The sequence below is a fragment of the Mauremys mutica genome, chromosome 11 (assembly GCF_020497125.1).
Source record: "Mauremys mutica isolate MM-2020 ecotype Southern chromosome 11, ASM2049712v1, whole genome shotgun sequence".
In the NCBI taxonomy this organism is placed as follows: domain Eukaryota; kingdom Metazoa; phylum Chordata; order Testudines; family Geoemydidae; genus Mauremys; species Mauremys mutica.
Genome location: NC_059082.1, coordinates 4,252,917 through 4,270,962, shown reverse-complemented (window position 1 = coordinate 4,270,962; position 18,046 = coordinate 4,252,917). Strand labels below are relative to the sequence as shown.

Below are 18,046 nucleotides of genomic sequence, written 5' to 3'. Positions count from 1 at the left end.
GGAGGAACGTGGGTGATTCAAAGTCAAGTATATTCTACACTTACATAGACACTTTCCACTCAAGGGGTCATTAGATTGTGCCTGACAAGCTGACAAATTCAACTGAAAGTCTGGCAGTCACTGAACAGGCCTCATTTCAGGTCACCTGAAAAGAAATGCAGAACCTGGGAGCTGCCAGGTACAAGAACTGACTTCTGCATCTCTGATTCTTGCAGGTTTGCCCACTTAAAATCACAGCGTTATCTGCAAGCTGCCCTGCCAGCAAAATGAGTTTTCCCTTCAGCTCTGTGGAGCAAGGAAGCTGCAGAGAGAGACCCTTTGGTCTTGATCCTGCGCGGTGCTGAAGATCACCAAGTCTCACCGCTACCAGTGGATGCGGATGGCGCTCAGAACCTGGCAGGATTGGCGAGCTCCGTGCTGTGCCGAGAGGCAGGGGAACATGCTGAAGAATTGGCAGATATGCATTGAAGTCGGTCTGAGCTGCAGGTAGGTTAAACCCGGATTCCTGCTTTATTTCGTTAAAGGCTTCCAGGAAGGGAAATCCAAGTCTGCATTAATACTGTATATCCTGAGAGGGAGGAAACGAAGGTGGGAATTTGGGTGGGAGGGGAGAATAAAAGGATCCCTGGCCCTGGCTACTCCGGTCCTGTCCAGAGACAGGAATCTAGTAAAACCTATTGGTTAAGTTCTCACTGAGTCGAAGCGAAGCTCTTGGCCGGCTAATGTAGTTGTGACTATCCTGACAGGTTACAGAGGGCTACGGGGCAGGCGTTTCCTCAAACCCGGCACTATTTTTAAGCCTATAGTGATGTATTGTCAGTGGGGAACAGCCGAAGGGCACCTGCCAATCAACACAAGCAGAGTAAGCAGGCAGCAGTGGGGGAGGGGAGGGTGCAGACAGAATCCTGCTACAGCACCAGGCCCCAGAGCAGGCAGGACCTGCAGCCCCCCTCTCCTCCCCTCTGGGGGATGCCATGGTCCAGGAGGGAGCTGAGAAAGAGACCACGCCAGATACCAGCTGCCACCCTGCCTGCAAGAGAATGAAGAGAGAGGAGTGAGTGGAAAGAGAGAACAAGTGTGTGGGAAGCAGCTGGGCTGGGGGGAAAGATTGGGGTGGAAATGGCTGGGCGAGGGAAGGGTGTGTGAGCCAGGTCATTAATGCAGGGAGGAGTGTAACCCTTTGTGCAGTCCCAGTCCTGCCTCGCTCAGGGTGCTCTGATCAGTCCTTCCGGCCCCTCATTGCTTTGGTGTTAGCAGGTCTCCTGCCCTGAGAGTGTTCAGCACAGTCGCAAAGTCCAAACCCACAATGGGCAGAAGGAACTAAAGCCAGCCCGCGAGAGTCCTCGTGCAGGGCGGCAGGATCCAGGGGTGCTATCCCTTAACTCCTAACCTGCTGGCCATCCGTGAGCCGCCAAATGCGTTTGCTCTTTGGTTCCTGTTGGGTGTGCGTGTGTGGGGGGGTGTCCTCTGCTTTAAAGCAGCTGTGGCACGTGTAGCTTACTCTCACTTTCTCTCTGTTAACAATACCTGTGCACAATGCCAGACCCTAGTGCATGGCCGGGGGTGGGGAGAATGTGGCCATGGGTCTAAATTACACATGCCCATGACCCCCGGTGTAAGTGCACTCACAGCTGCAGCCCCTATTCTAGGCTGGAATAGCAGCTCCCAAGTGTAGGCTGAACTGCCCTGCCTGCTCCAAGCCCCATGCGGCCCCTAACTCAGTGCCGTTGTGTATGTCGTATGGGAGGTGGGGATGAATTTTGCCCACAAGGATCCATGCCAAGGTGTTGGATCGCTCGGCTGTGCCAGGCTCAGAGGATGAGTTCTCTAAAGCAGGTGTTCTCAACCTTCCCTGCACCGCAGCCCCCTCCTGATAACACAAATTACTGCACGACCCCAGGAGGGGGGACCGACGCCTGAGCCCGCCCAAGCTCCCGCTGCCCTGGGCAGGAAGGGCAGAGCCAAAGCCTGAGCCCTGCTGCCCCTGGGCTGAAGGGGGCCTGTAACCTGAGCCCCTGCCACCCAGGGCTGAAGCTCTTGGGCTCGGGCTTTGGCCCCAGACCCCAGCAAGTCTGACGCCAGCCCTGACGCCCCACAGAGACCCGCTGCTCTGATGTCATTGCATGGCATGTTTCCAGAGGCCCAGGAATGAGAGCAGGTCCCCCGTTCGGCTCAGAAAGGAAAGGCTGGCCCTTTCCCAAAGACAGGGGAAATGCCCCATCGTGTGCTACATTAGGACGAGGTTTTGCGGTACACCAGGACTAGGCCATTCTGCATTCCGTTCGGGTACCGACTGGCATCTGTCAGCGTTCCCTCCAAGGTCAGTTCTGTACCTGCACTCAATGCAAACTAGAACACGGCAAACGGCAGCTTGGGAAAGTAACTTACAACGCACTAGTGCAAGTATTTCACAGCAGACTTAACACCTCCCCTCCGATTCAAACAAACCTCTGCCCCCGGGTCGGGTTAGCGTACAGCACGCGGTCCAGCTACCATGGTCAGTAACTGATTTGAAACACACCCACATTAGGAAAAGCGAGAGATCTGTTTGCAAACCACTCCAAAGATATCGCCACTTAAAAACCTTCCTTTGCCGAATGGAGATTGCTCAGGTGTAAGGTATAAAAGGCCCAGGGCTCTGGAATGTAAATGACGCCAGGATACTTCTTCCTGAGGATTTTGTCATTCCACAGCCAAACCACCCAAGCGCCAATTAAGACCAAGGTAATAATGAAAGAGTAGAAGAGGAAGAGTCCATTGCTGTCCAAGACCAGTCCTTTCCGCTTCTGGTGCATGACTAAAGCCATCATGGCAAAGAACGTAAAAATGTAGAGCATGAAAATCTGACCTTCTGTCACAAGGTACCTACAATGCAAAAATATCATTAGTGCCCCTGTGACCACGTAGCAATAATAATCCTTAGCCCGTCTATAGCTATTGATGGATGAAAAGCACCTTCGGGGGAGACTTGGGACTTTCAGTGGGAGCTGAGCAACTACCTGTGTCTTGTACCTTTGGAAAAATCTTCCCCTTTACCAACATTAATCCTCACAGTGAGTAACTGGTATTATGTACTGCTGGGGAAACTGAGGCAGGGGATTAAGAGATTTCCCCAGAGGAAGTCTGTATCAGAAGGGAGTATTTCTGGCTCCCAGTCTCATGCTCAGGCCACTGCCGCATGCCTCTTCCCTATATTTCATACATGAATAGATGTTTTCAAATAAACATTCCCTCATGCAGCCATTGCAACGCCGGGAACTTGACAGTAACTGACCTTCATTGGCCAAGGTGAGGGAGAGTCCGAGCCGCTTAAATTCTCAAAGGTAAATTTTAAAACTCTTTCCACCGTACACACCTAGAGGGCTTTGTTCAGCCAAAATGAAACTTAGCTGCAGGGCTGCGTCTTTACATTTGTCAGTTGTCAGGGTAATTCTCAACGTGGAAATTAGAAAACTATATATTTTAAATCTGTTTTAATAACCGAAAGTTGTAACCGGTACCATAAGTAACTCAATGTGTTTGCCCACCTTGTTCAGAGTGTGATTGTAAAACTGGCCATCTCTCTTCCCACCTGACTAGATTCTAGCTTCAACATGACGGATGAGTGAGGGTGAAATACGCAGGGCAGAAGCTGATTGGCTGGGACTTGTCTAGACTAAGGAAATTTGCACCACTGTAACTATATTATAATAAAAATATCTCCTCACTCTTGTATAGCTTTACAAAGGAGATACCATTCACCCCATTTTACAGATGGGGAAACTGAGGCACAGAGCTGGGCAGTGGCTTGCCCATGGTCCCAGCAAGCCAGTAGCTGAGCTGGGAATCCTGAGTCCCAGTTTTACTCTCAGTCCACTAGGCCCCAGTGTTTACATCAGGAGGTAGTCACTCCAATGCAAACCCCTGATGCAGATGTGCTGCACCTGTGCAAACGGATCTTGTCCCAGTGTGGTTTAGCAGAGCTGATCATACCAGTGCATCAGACTTACACTGCTGCATCATGTATACACTGAGGATTTGCACTGCTGTGGTCTCATCAGTGCAAGACCCCAGGATAGACAGGGCATTAGCAATTGTAGAGGGTTGGGCCACTAGAGGTAGAAGTTTATTTTTAAAATCGGTGGCTGGCATCTTTCATGAATGCCATAAAGCCAGCATTTTGGGTTTTTTTTTGGCATTTATAGTGCTCCATATCTTTCATATCTAGTCATGCCCTGTTTCTTGGTGCGAATCAATATGATGCTATGTATTACGGTCCAGGAGAGACTTAGAGATGCCAGCCAAGTGAATTAGGAAAATTGGAAACTAACTGGAGGCTTTCTAGAACAGCTATTTATTAATAGATCACAGTGGGACAGGCAGGACAGAGCCAAACCAGAATGATCAAATGGGTTACTGCTTACTGAGATCTGAACCAAAAAGGGCACCGGGAGGAGGGAGACGCGATGGAATTAAGCTCCCCCTGGCTTTTAAATCTTTTCCTTTCCTAAATACATATAAGAACATGAACTGCAGAACTCCAAGCTGATGTAGTTAAAGGAAATTAGAATGGGGTAACTGAGAGTTGGCTAAATCATTAAGCTGATTTGACTATAAAAATTAATTTAGTGTATGAAATACAATCTTGGCAGGGGGCAGAGATCTGGATAAGAGAGAACATAATCTCTGAAGACAAATGACAAGTTGTTTGGTGGCCATCAGGGAAAGCATTTGGAAAGAGGAGAATAATGCAAATGGGAAATAAATAAGCCCTCTCTCCACAGAGCAGGAACGCAGCATGCAGATGAAGGGGACTTTATTTATATATTAAAAAGCCTAGAGGACTGATATCAGGGGACTTCCATTATTATAACTAACTTAAAATAAGGTTGCTTGACTTGCATAGGAAAGGTGAATATTCCTAGAAGTTGCATGGAACACAGTGTGCTCCGGGCTCTACAGATTGTGCATACGGCAAATAGAATCAAGATGGAACATCTGAAGTCGAGAGATCATAATATCTCAGTCGAACCCTCCTCGGGGATGGCGAGATGGTGAGGCAGCATTCAGGGTTTTTCATGCTAACCAGGTAGATATACGGTGTAGGCTGGAATCAGCTGCTGCCCCAAAAGTCTGGTATAGCACATGAGCAACGTTTCAGGGTACCCATGTACAGCAGCTGGGAGCAGGTCTCCCAGCCTGGCTAGACAGACTCATGCTAGCGTGCTACAAAGAGCAGCGTGGACACTGCGACTTAGGCTGGTGCTCGGGCTCTCAAGCCCTCTAACGCCCAAAGGCCTCCCAGCTGTTCGTGTGCCAGTTTGAGGCTGTCTAGCTGGGCGGCAAGACTCACTCCCAGCGGCAGGGCAGCCAGACCCCACGGGGCAGGGGGGAGAAAGGGTGTATTTCGGATCCCAAGTGGCGATGCAAGCTGCCCTTTAGGAAGGAGAGGTGACTGACAGCCTGCTAGCTCCAAAGCAAAGGTTCTCATGCAGAAAGCAGGCCCTGGATGCTGAGTCATTTGTTAAGCTCCTCCTGGCCAGCTCTGTCTGCCAGGAATGCCAACTTCTCCGTTACATCTCATGGTAAAGGAATTTTCATTTCCCCCACTGCTTTTCCCACTGGAGCGCTGAACTGCTGGACAGTGCCTGTCCCAGAATAGGTGATATGAGACCCGCCAGCGTGCCTCCAACCCTGCTCTGGGGGGCATGTCTCAGGCCGAGTGGATAGTTTAGGCTCCACATCTATTCATCCCTTGGCTTCCTTGCTGAGGTGACTAATGTAGGTACCAACTGATGGTGGTTCTCTGAGTGGTATCAGTGCCTGTTCCCTCAATGAATTGGAGTGAGACATGTGGGGATGGCTTTTGCTCATGAGCATAACTCAAGATTGAGACACAGGGGAGAGAGTTACCCATGTACAGCAGGGTACCTCTCGCCCCTGTATAAGTGGCGAGGTTCTGTATAAGTGGTTCTGTATAAGTGTATCCCCATGGGTCCGGTGGTTCTGATGCAGCAGCTGGAGATGAATTGCATTAAAATGCTGGCTCATAGTGAACTAACATGTAGATGAATTACATGTATGAGAACAGCAACTGTTGCTGAGTTAATATAGGCTGCCCCCTACCTTTCCCATAGAGTAATGAACATTGGCCTGAAGACACACAATGGCACCATAGAAGGTGACAGGGAGGAGCTGGGGGTTTTGGCAGCTGGGGACTGGGCAGCTATGGAGGGTTTGGAATTGTGGATAAGCACATTAACTGGACATCTTTTGCTAAAATGATCAGCAAAGGCCATCCTTAGGTTTCAGAGACAACAGTCACTGAGAAGAAAAGGGCATAAATAGAATTTCAGCAGTGTCAAGCAAGATTTTCTTCTTTAAATAAAGGTTTTAATACTTAAACAGGGATAGAAAGATTTGTTGTCTATCATAATGAGTTAAAGTATTTTTTTACATAAATTTATTCTTTTAGTGGTAAAAATTGTCTGCATTTTGTTGGTGTGTGTAATACATTAACCGACCTTTATTTTATTTTTTATTTTTGGAAGTAGCGGGGGGATCTGTATCTCTCTTGCAGGCTCAAAGGTTTTTGCAGGTGGGAGTGGGATAAAATGCAAGAAAGAATGCGAGAGTGGGTAGGAGTGGGATTAAAAACACAGTCCCATGCAGGGCTCTTGTTCACACCATCCAGGGGTTTGATGACTCAGGCAGAGGAACTGTATCTGTTCCCATCTGGATCAGGGTTGAGAGGTTTGCTGTGCAGCCAGAAGGGCTACCAACTTCAAAAAAGGTTCAGATTTCGGAGCAGATGGGAAGTAGATTTTATGGAAAAAGTTCCACAGTCTCATACAGAGGCAGTTTTACTTCTGTAGTGCCAGTTCCTGTACCAGCCAGGTTCTCATCAGGGCCACCCGGGGCGGGGGGGGAAGTGCCACAGGGGCCCCCACGAGAGTTTTTCAGGGGCCCCGGAAAACTCTCGTGGGGCCCAGGTCTTCAGCGGCAATTCGGCAGCGGTTCCCGGAGCGGAAGGACCCCCATCGCCGAATTACCGCCGAAGCGGGGGCCCCCCGCCGCCGAAGACCCCAGGCCCCCGGAATCCTCTGGGCGGCCCTGGTTCCCACTACCTATTCTCGGAGCCATGTAGTCACTTGTATCATTATTCAAACATCCACTAGTTTTCTATGTCCCTTACCTGTACCTGGAGCTTAGCTAACTTACCAGTAATAAAGGCTGCTTGGCCCCACCAGGAGCAAGGCGGCTAAGGGCATTCTGCTCTCTTCTTTAATGGGCGTGAAGCAGCCGGTAAAATATATAAAGAGTATGAGAAAGAAAGGAATATACCTGTGCCAGGAGAAGAAAGCTGTGGTCAGGTTGTTAGTAATGAAAACCCCATTCTAGCACATCAGCTTGAGACAGACGTGGGACTTTCACAGACTGCAACCCCCCCACAGCAGCGACTCAGGGCCAGAATCTACAGACGGGGGCTGGTGGGGCTCACGCTCTGGGGCTAAAAACAGCCGTGTAGACAAGGCTGATGAGCCGTTCTCCACGTTGGAGCCTGAACCTACTTCTGAGGCTTCTCACAACCTTCCATAGCCGAGTAAGTTTGCAAGGGCTGAAACCCTTTACTCTGCAGCTACAGCTTTGCCTCAGATCCGGCTAGTTCCCTCGGCCAAACCTAGGAATCCTTTTGGCAAATGAAATTAAGGAGGGAGGCAAACGGGCCATTTCTGGTGAACCCGCGAACTGACCAAGGCCTGTGCTGAGGTCGGTGGCTCGCTGGAAATTGCACCAATGGGAAGGCGTGGTCTGATTCAGGGCCAGGCTACTGTGCTGATTGTAATGCTACAGCCCCGTCTGCTATGGCCACAGCTGTAGCCACAGGATTACAGCTGTGCGGGTAGGAGATGCAAAGTGCTGGCCATGCCTAGCACTGAGCTGTTGTGTATTGGGGGGAGGGTGCAAAGGAAAACAGACCTCCTGGCCTCTCCGCAAGAGTTTGCTGGTTAGTAAAGGATCCAAGTTCCCCAGCTAACACTTGCATTTTTTGCACTCTCTGGCTTGATAGGAAGCCTAGGGGCTTTATTAAAACATTGAGCCATTTGGAAAGACAGCATCTCAAATGCCGGGCATCGCCAGTCTGGGGTTTAAACAGACTGAATGAGCCTCGGTTAAGGGCCAGCTGACTTGTGTTCCCTATCAAGACAAACTGAGTTTGCTTCACAGAGCACTGCAGGGATGTGAAAGTATTTGTGGGTGAAAGTATTTATATTTGCAATGTCCAAGGAGGCCTTGTGCCATTTTGTAGTAGGGACACTCTGGGATCCATGCTAAAATCCACTGCTGGGACGAAATGCACACAGAGCAGTGACCGTTTCCCTCAGGGATGGGGGCTGCTCGTATCTAGAGCCCTGCAAATCCGCAGGGATCCGTTTTATATCCGTGGACCATTTCTGCGGATACCAGCGTGGATGCGGATACACATTTTGTATCCGCGCAGGGCTGACGGTAAGAGCAGGTGGGCAGCTGTGAGGAGCCGCGGCAGATCCTCCACCTGCCCTGGGTGGAGGGCCCGGGGGGCAGAGACAGGCCCCATGACCAGAGCGACGGAGGGTCCGCCGCGGCTCCCCACAGCTGCCCGCTCGGCTCTTATCATGGTCGGACTGTGGTTCTGAGCCACGCCCTGGCTGGAGAGACCCAGCTGAAGGAGCAAAGGCCAGCCTTACTCACTAAGGGGTATGGCTCCGCAGCAGGCCTGTGCCAGCCGCCTCGGTCCGCGGGGCAGTTTCGTTGCTGGGCAGACTTCCAGGCTCAGGCTGCAGCCTGAGCTCTGGGACCCCGCCCATCTCACAGGGCTAGAGGCTGGACTCCACTGGACGTCTACACTGCTATTAAACAGCCCTGCGGCCCGAGCCCCAGGAGCCCGAGCCAGCTGGCACAGGCCAGCCGCGGGTGTCTAACTGCAGTGTCGCCGTGCCCCAGCAGGACACTCCTTGAGTGGAAGAACACGGAAAGGGGAAAAAGATGAGAGGCAGCGAGCCTGCAGCATGGTGACTTGTGCCTGCAAGGATGCTCCTCATCCTAAGAGCCCTACACAGCTGCCCATTTCAAGGGCTCCAACTGCTCATCCTACATCGATAACAGCCTGGCTCTGAACAGAGGCCTCCTGCTGTCAATAACAGCGAGTGGTCCGGAATTGTGAACAGGACAGTGACAGGGACAGAGCGAAAATGGCTCAGGCAGTTTTCCAAGGGGATTGACTTGTGCTACTGGCACCTGCTATAGGAAAGTACTCTAACCAGGTCTCCTAGACTGGGTGCTTTACTGAACAGATTTACTTCCTGCTACGTTCTGCGGCTATCAGACACGCTGTAATTCACTCACCACATTGAATGCCCTAAGTATTCATCGTAGTAGTACAGCAGCTCAAAAGAATCAATCTGCAATGGAATGAAGCCGGATTAGAAAGGCGTGCGGGGGCGTCACCGTAGTATACAAAAACCAGGCAGTTTAAAACACATGCTGCTGCACACCCAAGCGTCCTTACCAGCGTCTCCGGCTTGAGGTTTTTGATGATTGGGTTCTCTCTTACGGACAGATGGTGCTGGTACCCGCTGAAAATCAAACGGTGGTTGACGGAGTCGCCCACCAAATGGATGCTCGCTCCCATGACGAACACGATGATGCTGATGTAGACCACTGATCTGGGCAGAGTCTTGGGGGACCTTTCAATGAGCTGCAATTCAAGGGGCTGGTTAAGGGTGTCTGAACCAGGAAGCAGAAGGTAGAAACAGAGGGGAAATAAAACACGAGCGAGTCTAGCCACTGTAAAATGCCAACTTTAAGTCTTTGTCCATCCCCTCCTCGTCCCCCCCCCCCAATCATCCCCAACAAGCAAGTCATTCTACACAACGTTACAAACTGTATGTCGCCTGAGCAGATCAGAGCCAGGGTCTGCCCAGCCCCGTATCCTGTCAGATGCTCCCGAGGCATTCCTTGCATATTCTGCTGGACAATTACAGAATCCCCTACCCAGAGGAGAAGTGGTTTCCTAACTCCCCCTATTGCCGTATCAGGGATGCAGATAGCTCAGGGGACTAAGAAACAGGTCTTATTGATTTTTTCCCTATAAAAATTGTAAATAAATCACCTTATTTTTTTAGCCTCAAACCTGACAGCCCATCCTTAACTGCACCAGCACTGCGACTAAGTCAACAATCCAAAATAGTACTCAACGCAATTGATTTATTCATCAGCCATGAGCAGAAGCCTGATTCCTTGGAAAAAAATGGCTGTGGCTTTCTGTTGTTCCTGCTCCGAGTAGCATAATGATTCTGTCTGAAAGCCTCTTTGTGCCCTCCAGTGGTGAGTGGCACCTCCAGCAATGCTCCAAGTTACTGTATGATGCTCTAACTTCTCCTTCACTTAGTGCAGACGTCTGCTGGACTGTGTTCTAAGGAGTTTGACTCATTTTTCTCTGTACTTCAGGTTATTAGTTGTTTCTGAGGGCGGAGCTTCCTTTACTCTGCTCTAATGTAAGGGTAAAATCAAAGCACCATGTCAAATTGCTTGGTGAATTCAATAACCCTTTGCCACCAGTAGCCAAACTGAACTTTGTGGGTGAAATTCTCCTCTGCGTGGGAACCTGCCCACCACCATGTGTGTATTTTACTCAAGCTCTTACGGCCCAATCCTTGGGGTGGGGCAATCGCTAGCATCTTGTGCAGGTCCTCTGCCCAGGGTGAATTTCACCCCAGAAAGGACAATTCAGTAACAGAGACTTCAAAGCAGCACGAACATCCCAAATTGGATTATCAGTGGCTTCTACAGCAGGAAGGCTTCTAGACAGACGGTATTAATTTGCCCTGCAATGCTTTGGGACACTGGGGTCAAAGGTCTAAATGAAAACGTTGGTGTGACTGCAAATCTGACTGACTTTTGGAACAATTTCTCTTCCTGACTGAATGCATTCTCAGCTTCTCTCTAGTGCTGGTTGAAGAGCTAAACTCCACCAAAGGTCAGTTCTCAAGACTAGTCTTGATAAGGGTGCTTCACATGGAGAAACAGCTGATCAGCTCCATAGCTCTGGCTGTGTCCTCCTTCCTAGCTTGGAAAATCAGCTACAATGGTCTTCTGCCTGCCCTTTTCTCTGCTGCCAATAATAAGCTTCTTAGCAGAAGTGTTTCTATAGATAGTAATAATCAAGACAATCTATTTTCAAAGCTTAGCTTTCAATTGATTTTTATAATGACTTTCTGGAGATCAGAAAGAAGGGTTCGGAGGTGAGCAACACGAATAAGAGCCAAGCAAAAATATTCTGTCCAAAGAGAGATGGAAAAGATAGGGGCTGTAATGCAGAAGACAAATGAGAGCAGACATGATATACTAAATAATGAATGACCTAGAGATGCTGGGTTGGGCTTCCTATTCATAAAATTCCAAGAGGAAATCCAATTACATTGAAAGGCCAGAAAGTGAAAACTGATGGAAGGAAATACTTTCTCACCTAATGCTTTGCTACCCTATGGTACTCTCTGCCACAAGATACCATTGCAGCCAAGAGCTTAACAGGATTCAGAAAGGGATTGGACAGTGGTGTGAATAACACACACATCCAAGGTAAGGATTTACAAAAAATTTTTTTGGAAGGGATAAACCCTTCACTCCAGGGCATAATTCAATTTCTAACTAATAAGGGTGAGCAAGAAGTGTTCGTAGCTGCCTGCTGCAGGACTTCTTGTGTGTTCTGACTGGGAGAAGCTTTCTGAGAGTAGAGGGCTCTTTATTGTAGCTGACAAAGACACATGATTAGCGTGACCAGATGTCCTGTTTTTAAAGGGACAGTCCCGGTTTTTGGGACTTTCTTATATAGGTGCCTATTGCCCCCCACCCCCTGTCCTGTTTTTTCACAGTTGCTGTCTGGTAACCCTACATATGATCCAATGGCTGGAAGCTAACACTACAAAAATTCAGGCTTGAGATAAGATGCCAACTTTTCCCCATTTGGGTAATTAACCTCTGGAACAATTAACCTCTGGATATGGTAGATTCTCCAACACCTGAAGTCTTAATTCAAGACAGGATGCCTTGAGTTCACCTAGAAGTTATTGGCCTGATGCAGAAATTACTGGCTGAAACTCTCTGGTTTGTGTTACACAGGAAGTCAGACTAGAGCTAATCCTAATGGTCCATTCTGGCCTTAAATCTATGAAACCTTCCACTGAAATGTCTGATTTTGCCCACTGTCAGAGACAGGCTACTCAACTCATGGGACCATGGATGTGATACAGTGTGGCACTTTGTATGTTTCTACGAACAGGCAGAGGAGAAACCAACCTGGAGGTACAGTTCATGATAGGTGGGGAAATGAGTAAGAATGAGAAATGCTACCCCCACACAGTGATGAAAGGATCAAATCTGTCCCTGATCATTGGCCCAGCACTTAGACAAGTTACTGACAATGAAACCATTTCTACCCATCCGCTAAAAATGTTTCTAGCCTCAGCAGGTCAGAAGACAAATAAACTTTACAGTTATCTCAGGCTGGTTAACGTCTTGTTCTTTAAAAGCCACCATTTTTCCCCCCATAAGCATTTCAGAGTCGTTCTACCCTGGGTGGAACTGGCCCCTGGCAAGCGATTTCTGAATTTGACCAGGGTTGTTATGCATACCCTCCCTCAAGAATTCCTGCAGCAAAACCTCTGGTCTTTGGAAGTTTTGCTCATACCCAGTGTTTGTTTCAAAAATGTAACATCCATGCTTTGAGGTTTACCTTTAAAAGAAGAAATGGTGTGATAACATTGTAAGCCATATGGAAATAATCTCCTGCACTAGGTTTGTTTAATGGAAACCACTCTAAAGGTAGAATAATCTGAGGAGAGAAGAAAAACAAAATGTCAGTAAGCCTCCAAAAACCTCGCCTGTAATAGAGCAGGCAACGGATTTAAATACCGTACACAGGGCCGGCTCCAGACCCCAGCGCGCCAAGTGTGTGCTTGGGGCGGCATGCTGCGGGGGGCGCTCTGCCTGTCGCCGGGAGGGCGGCAGGCGGCTCTGGTGGACCTCCCGCAGGCGTGCCTGCGGAGGGTCCGCTGGTCCCGCGGCTCGGGTGGACCTCCCGCAGGCATGCCTGCGGATGCTCCACTGGAGCCGCGGGACCATCGGACCCTCTGCAGGCACGTCTGCAGGAGGTCCACCGGAGCCGCGGGACCGGCAACCGCCAGCGCGCCCCCCATGGCGTGCCGCTGTGCTTGGGGCGGCGAAATTGCTAGAGCCATCCCTGACCGTACAAGTATTGCATGACATTCATAACTTATCAAAACATCTGCAGCCCACGGTGACTGGCTGAATGTTTAGTGATTGCAAGAAAGAGAATGAGTTTTGGTCTGCAGTCACATCCCAGTTGTTGTGGCTTGATTTGTTAGCCAGCTGGCTGTCTTGGCTTTGCCTAGCTGTTCATGAAGTAAAGCCAGTTGACTGTCAATTTTCCAGAGACATTTTCTGATTTATATTAAGCCTCCCTAAAATTGGAGCTTTGAAATAAGATGAGAACACACTGCTCTTTCTCCTCCTCATCCACTTACTCCTGCAACGATGCCAAAAGCTAATGCTGTTAATTTGTGTGGCTGGTTGTTAAGAAGCCCATTCCAAATCCATTGTTTATTTAGTACACACTGCAGGCTTCCTGTATCCGACACTTGGGTCATCTTCGATCATGTGGCCCAACAAAAAAAATTACAGCTTGAAAGTGAAAACCCTTCAGCCATAATAGATAGATGGGATTTTTTTCCTCTCATTGCAGTTCCTGGAGGTGAGCACAATGTACTGTGTATTAGTGACGGATGCTGCCAGCCTCTCCATTTAATTTTGATGCAGGGAAGCTGGTAGTGAGGTAAGACCAAACTTCTGAGGTTCCTGCTCTGCCATGTAAGCAGTATAGCTAGCACCAGTCATTGACGCTGCGGCAACAGCAATAGCACCATGATGACAATGATACGCAATCAGAGACCATCGTGTACCTCCCTCGAGAACAGAGAAGATGCAAGTTAAGTTGTTCTGGCAGCAGTAGGATTTAGACCTTGGGGTTCCAGTGTGCAGGGATAATTCTCTGTGCTTAGCTAACATAGTTCCACTAATTTTACCCACCGCTCCTTGGACTGCTCAAAATCTCTTCCTTCTACATCCTCCCACCCTTTGCATTGCCCTCAGCTGACCGGCACTGCCAGCTAAGTTGTCCTACTCACCATAGCTATTGGACGGCCAAAGTCCAACACCCAGTTCTGTAGAGTGAAGTAGAACCACAGGTCAAAATGAAACTGAGAAGTCTTAAACGTATCTTCATTCTTGGCTGACCCATGCCTATTAACGAGATAGGAGAGACAACCTCAGCCCATGTGTTTTTGGAAGGTCACTTTCTTGACAGTAATGGGAAGAAAATTCTCTTTTGTCCTGCACTTTAAGAAGACTCCATTTTAATAAGATACGAATGGGTTGTGGAAGAGCAGGCAAAAAAATCTTGCCGTGCTGTAACTGTGTCCTCTATGTTGTTTATATTACAGTAGGCCCACGAGGCTCCAAAGGAGAGGGAGGCTCCATTGTTCACACATGGAGTGACAGACTGGAAGCTTTTTGAGGCAGGGACTAACTCGCCAAGACAGACAAAGTGTGGGAAAGGGAACTAAGAGATGGAGAGCCTACCCCAGAATGTCCCATAACCTGGTGGGTAGGGCACTCCCTTCGGAGGTGGGAGACCTGGCTCCAAGTCCCTGCTCCACAGCAGGCAGGACAAGATTTTGAATCTGGGTCTCCCACATCCCCGCTGGGAGCCATAACCATTGGGTACTCTGGACACACCCCAAAATTCCCAGCCTGTTAACTCCCTGGCTGTCTTTGTTGTCTAAAAGCGGCAAAGAGTTATAGACTAACAAACGTATTGGATGTACAAACGTACATCTCGTGCATCCATTTGTTAGTCTATAAGGTGCCACAGAACTCTTTGCCGCTTTTACAGATCCAGACTAACACGGCCACCCCTCTGACATTTATTGTGCAAGGCTCTGGCTGGTGTGCACTGCAGGGGAACACCTGCTTTGAGACTCCTGCGGGGGATGAGATGTGTTTGTGAGGGCTCCAAGCAGCTTGTTGGATGGGGGCAGCAGCAGGACTTAGGTGGCTTTGCAATGCCTGCCAGCAGAAGCCTAGGGGACTTTTAGGCACCACTGCTCAGCTGGTGCCCAATGTCTGACTGAAGCACCTAACCCCAGGTCCCACAACAGATCACAGGAGAAGCTGGGACTGGAATCCAGGTGTACGGACACCCAGTTCAGTGCCCTATCCCCTGGGCCCTACTGCTTCTCTTACACTTTGCTGTGTGACAAAGCTGAACTGCGCTCTGAGGAACAAGCAAAGGTTAAAATCCTTGGATTACAGGCAGTACTGAAATGCAAAGCACTATTCATCAAAAGCAACAAACTTGTAAAAAAAATATTTTACTGGCTAAAAATAAGCATGTATGCACTATTTTTGGGGAACATGTTTCTTTTAAGTGTTGAACTAAATACAACTATTTTTAAACTTTGCATGACAAAACCTTACTATTACTACGCCCAGAATCTCTCCTGCAGAGATGCTAACACAGCTTTACAGCCCAATGACACTCGAACGGCAAAATAAATGGTACGACACTGGAAATGTGTCCACCTTAATTTTCTAATTTAGGGGTTATTGTTCTCTCCGTCTGCCTGTGCAAACTCCCGTTAGCATGCCTTGTGATCCAACTCCCACTGAAGTAATGGGAGTCTTCCCCTTGAATACGACAGCGGGATCAGGCCTTTGTGCACTTAGAGGTAAATAGCAGCTTCACATTAATGTCACAGTTGTGAAACCTACTGCCCTTGAGACTGTTTTGAGAGATCAAATGCTAAAATATTATCTAATGATGAAGCTTAGTTCTTAACTGTCCAGCTCACAATGGAGATAGGTTGTCCTACCGAGGGGCATATTCTAAACAAGCTACAATACAGAACGAATGATGGTACTGGAAAGGAAATCTAATGTTATCAAAGCTTTTTCTTCTCTACGGTAGCTAGTGGTCTGGTGAGACTTTGGGCTTGTCTACACGTCAAAGGCTACAGTAGCGATTCAGTGAAGACACTACGTATGCTGACAGGCATAGGTACTCCACCTCCCCGAGAGGCGAATTCTCCTGTCAACCTACAGCTGTCTATACAGGGGTTCGGTCAATTTGACTGTGTTGCTCAGGGGTGTGGGGCTTTTTTTTTTTTTTTTTAACAATTATCCTGATCTAATTTCCTAGTGTAGATCAGGTCTTTGTTAATAAAATGACCCATCCTTTCCATCCAGTCTCCAGCCTCGATAGGAGATGCTTAGCTGAGTTCAATATGTACACTACCTCTGTGACACTAGATCTGGGAGTACAGAAGGAGTATGGCTCCTTGGGCTTGATTCTTTTCTTTGTTGCAAAATGTGTCTGCCAGGAGCGTTCCCCTGACTGGAGGTATCTGCATAAGAGATTTATTATCCACAGAGTGCCAGAGACCTCCATGGCACTTTGAAGGTAAAAAAGTGAACCAAGGAGTGAAATTTTCAAAAGCAAGTAAGCAGGTTAGGAACTTAAATCTTATTGGCACAAGTGACTACTTAGGCTCCTACTTCACATAAGTGCTTTTCAAACTTTTAAGATCTCTAGTGCAAGGAACGTAGGATTTAACGTATACAGACAAGCAACGGTGGCTCTTATTTGGGAAGAAAAAGGCAGCAGGGGACAGGTCAGTTGAGTGACAGAACAAGAGGAGGGGAAAGTAAAAGGCCCTTTTAGATTTACTTTTGATACTTTGCACTGCAGAAGTTGGGGGCAGGGTGGTCTAGCTTCATGTGTAATCCTAGGCTGGCTCTACATCAGACTGGCGGCTGCTGTGTGGTGGTGTCTCGTGTTTTGGGGCAACTGCTGGAAAGATTATGTAGGGTTCTTTGCGAGGAAGGGAGCGGTGTTTCCTCCTGTAGGAGGGGAGCATTTTCCGGGTGGATGAGGCAAGATGGGAGACACGCAGAACTGGAGGAATCGGTCAGAGCTTGGGGATTAAAGAGAGGGTGGCCGAGTCAATAACCGCTAAGGAAGCGCATGCAGGGCCCGCCCGCCCTTCTGCTCACCAGAGCGAGCGGGAACACGACCCGGCTTTAGGAGACCATGGGCCAGTGAACCCTGGCGGTTACTCACCGCCTGAAGGGAGGGCAGGAGCCGTGTAATGGGCCCAACACGGCTCCTGTGGAGAGTGGAGCAGGCGGAGGGGGCTGGAGAGCCCTTTCCAAAAGCGGTGGGGCTCCTGGCCCAGGGAGCGGCGCGGGCCGGCGGGCGGGCTCGGCCTGGGCCGGCCAGGAGGGGAAGGGGGATTTGCCGGCGCTGAAGCAGGGCGCAGCCGGGGACCCGCAGGCTGGAGCAGGGGGCAGTAACCGGGGCTGGGCTCACACCTGCGCCCTACGCACGGGCCCCGCATCGCTCCAGGGCTGGACCCGGGCCCCCGTTTCAAGGGGCCGGGGGGTTCAGCGCAGGGCCGGCCGGCCGGCTCCCCCCGCCCCTCGCCCGGGGGACGCGCTCACCTGCCCTGGTAGAAGGACCCGCCCGGCTGCTGGGAGCCCGGGGCCGCCGGCGGGAACTGCCGCCTCCGCGCTCCCTGCATGTGCCCGTCCGGCCCGGCTCCCTCCCCGCGCGTCGGGCTCGGCGGCAGCCAGCGGCTCCGGGAGCCGCCGCCCCAGAGGCCGGGGGACGGACGCAGAGGGGCGGGAGCTGGCGCTGGCTGGCCGGGAGGCGGGGACGCCGCCGCTGCCGGCTCTAGGATTGGCCCCCGGGACTCCCGGGTCCTGGCCCCGGCGCTACCAGAGCCAGCCGGAGCGTGGGCCGGCCTCTCCCGCGCCCCCCGCCAAGTGCGGGCCCGGCCCGGCCCGGGTACAGCGAGTCGGGGGGAACTGGGCTCCGGGGCTGACTTCCCGTTTACCGCCCGTGCTCCTGGCCCAGGTTCTGTGAGGCTGTTTTAGGACGTGCACAACG

General features: G+C 50.1%; 2 protein-coding genes across 6 annotated transcripts in view; one reads left to right on the top strand and one right to left on the bottom strand.

Moving 5' to 3' along the window:
* FEM1B (fem-1 homolog B) overlaps window positions 1–18,046 on the top strand; it is a 48,920-nt gene that overhangs the window by 11,667 nt on the left and 19,207 nt on the right. For 4 of the 5 annotated variants that reach the window (XM_044979504.1, XM_044979505.1, XM_044979503.1 and 1 more), the window contains exon 2: window positions 216–486. In XM_044979504.1, coding sequence (XP_044835439.1) covers window positions 374–486 — 113 coding nt within the window. In that variant the 5' untranslated portion in view covers window positions 216–373. Of the gene's footprint in view, window positions 1–215; window positions 487–3,579; window positions 3,672–18,046 lie in introns of those variants that run through there. The other variant, XR_006572405.1, reaches the window with a different exon arrangement.
* On the bottom strand, window positions 1,989–17,753 carry CLN6 (CLN6 transmembrane ER protein). Its single transcript, XM_044979512.1, has 7 exons — window positions 17,599–17,753; window positions 14,226–14,340; window positions 12,755–12,853; window positions 9,530–9,718; window positions 9,367–9,422; window positions 7,201–7,323; window positions 1,989–2,865 (listed from the first exon to the last, which is right to left on the bottom strand). The coding sequence occupies exons 1-7, from the start codon at window positions 17,676–17,678 to the stop codon at window positions 2,577–2,579; spliced, it is 951 nt and encodes a 316-aa protein (XP_044835447.1). The 5' UTR covers window positions 17,679–17,753; the 3' UTR covers window positions 1,989–2,576.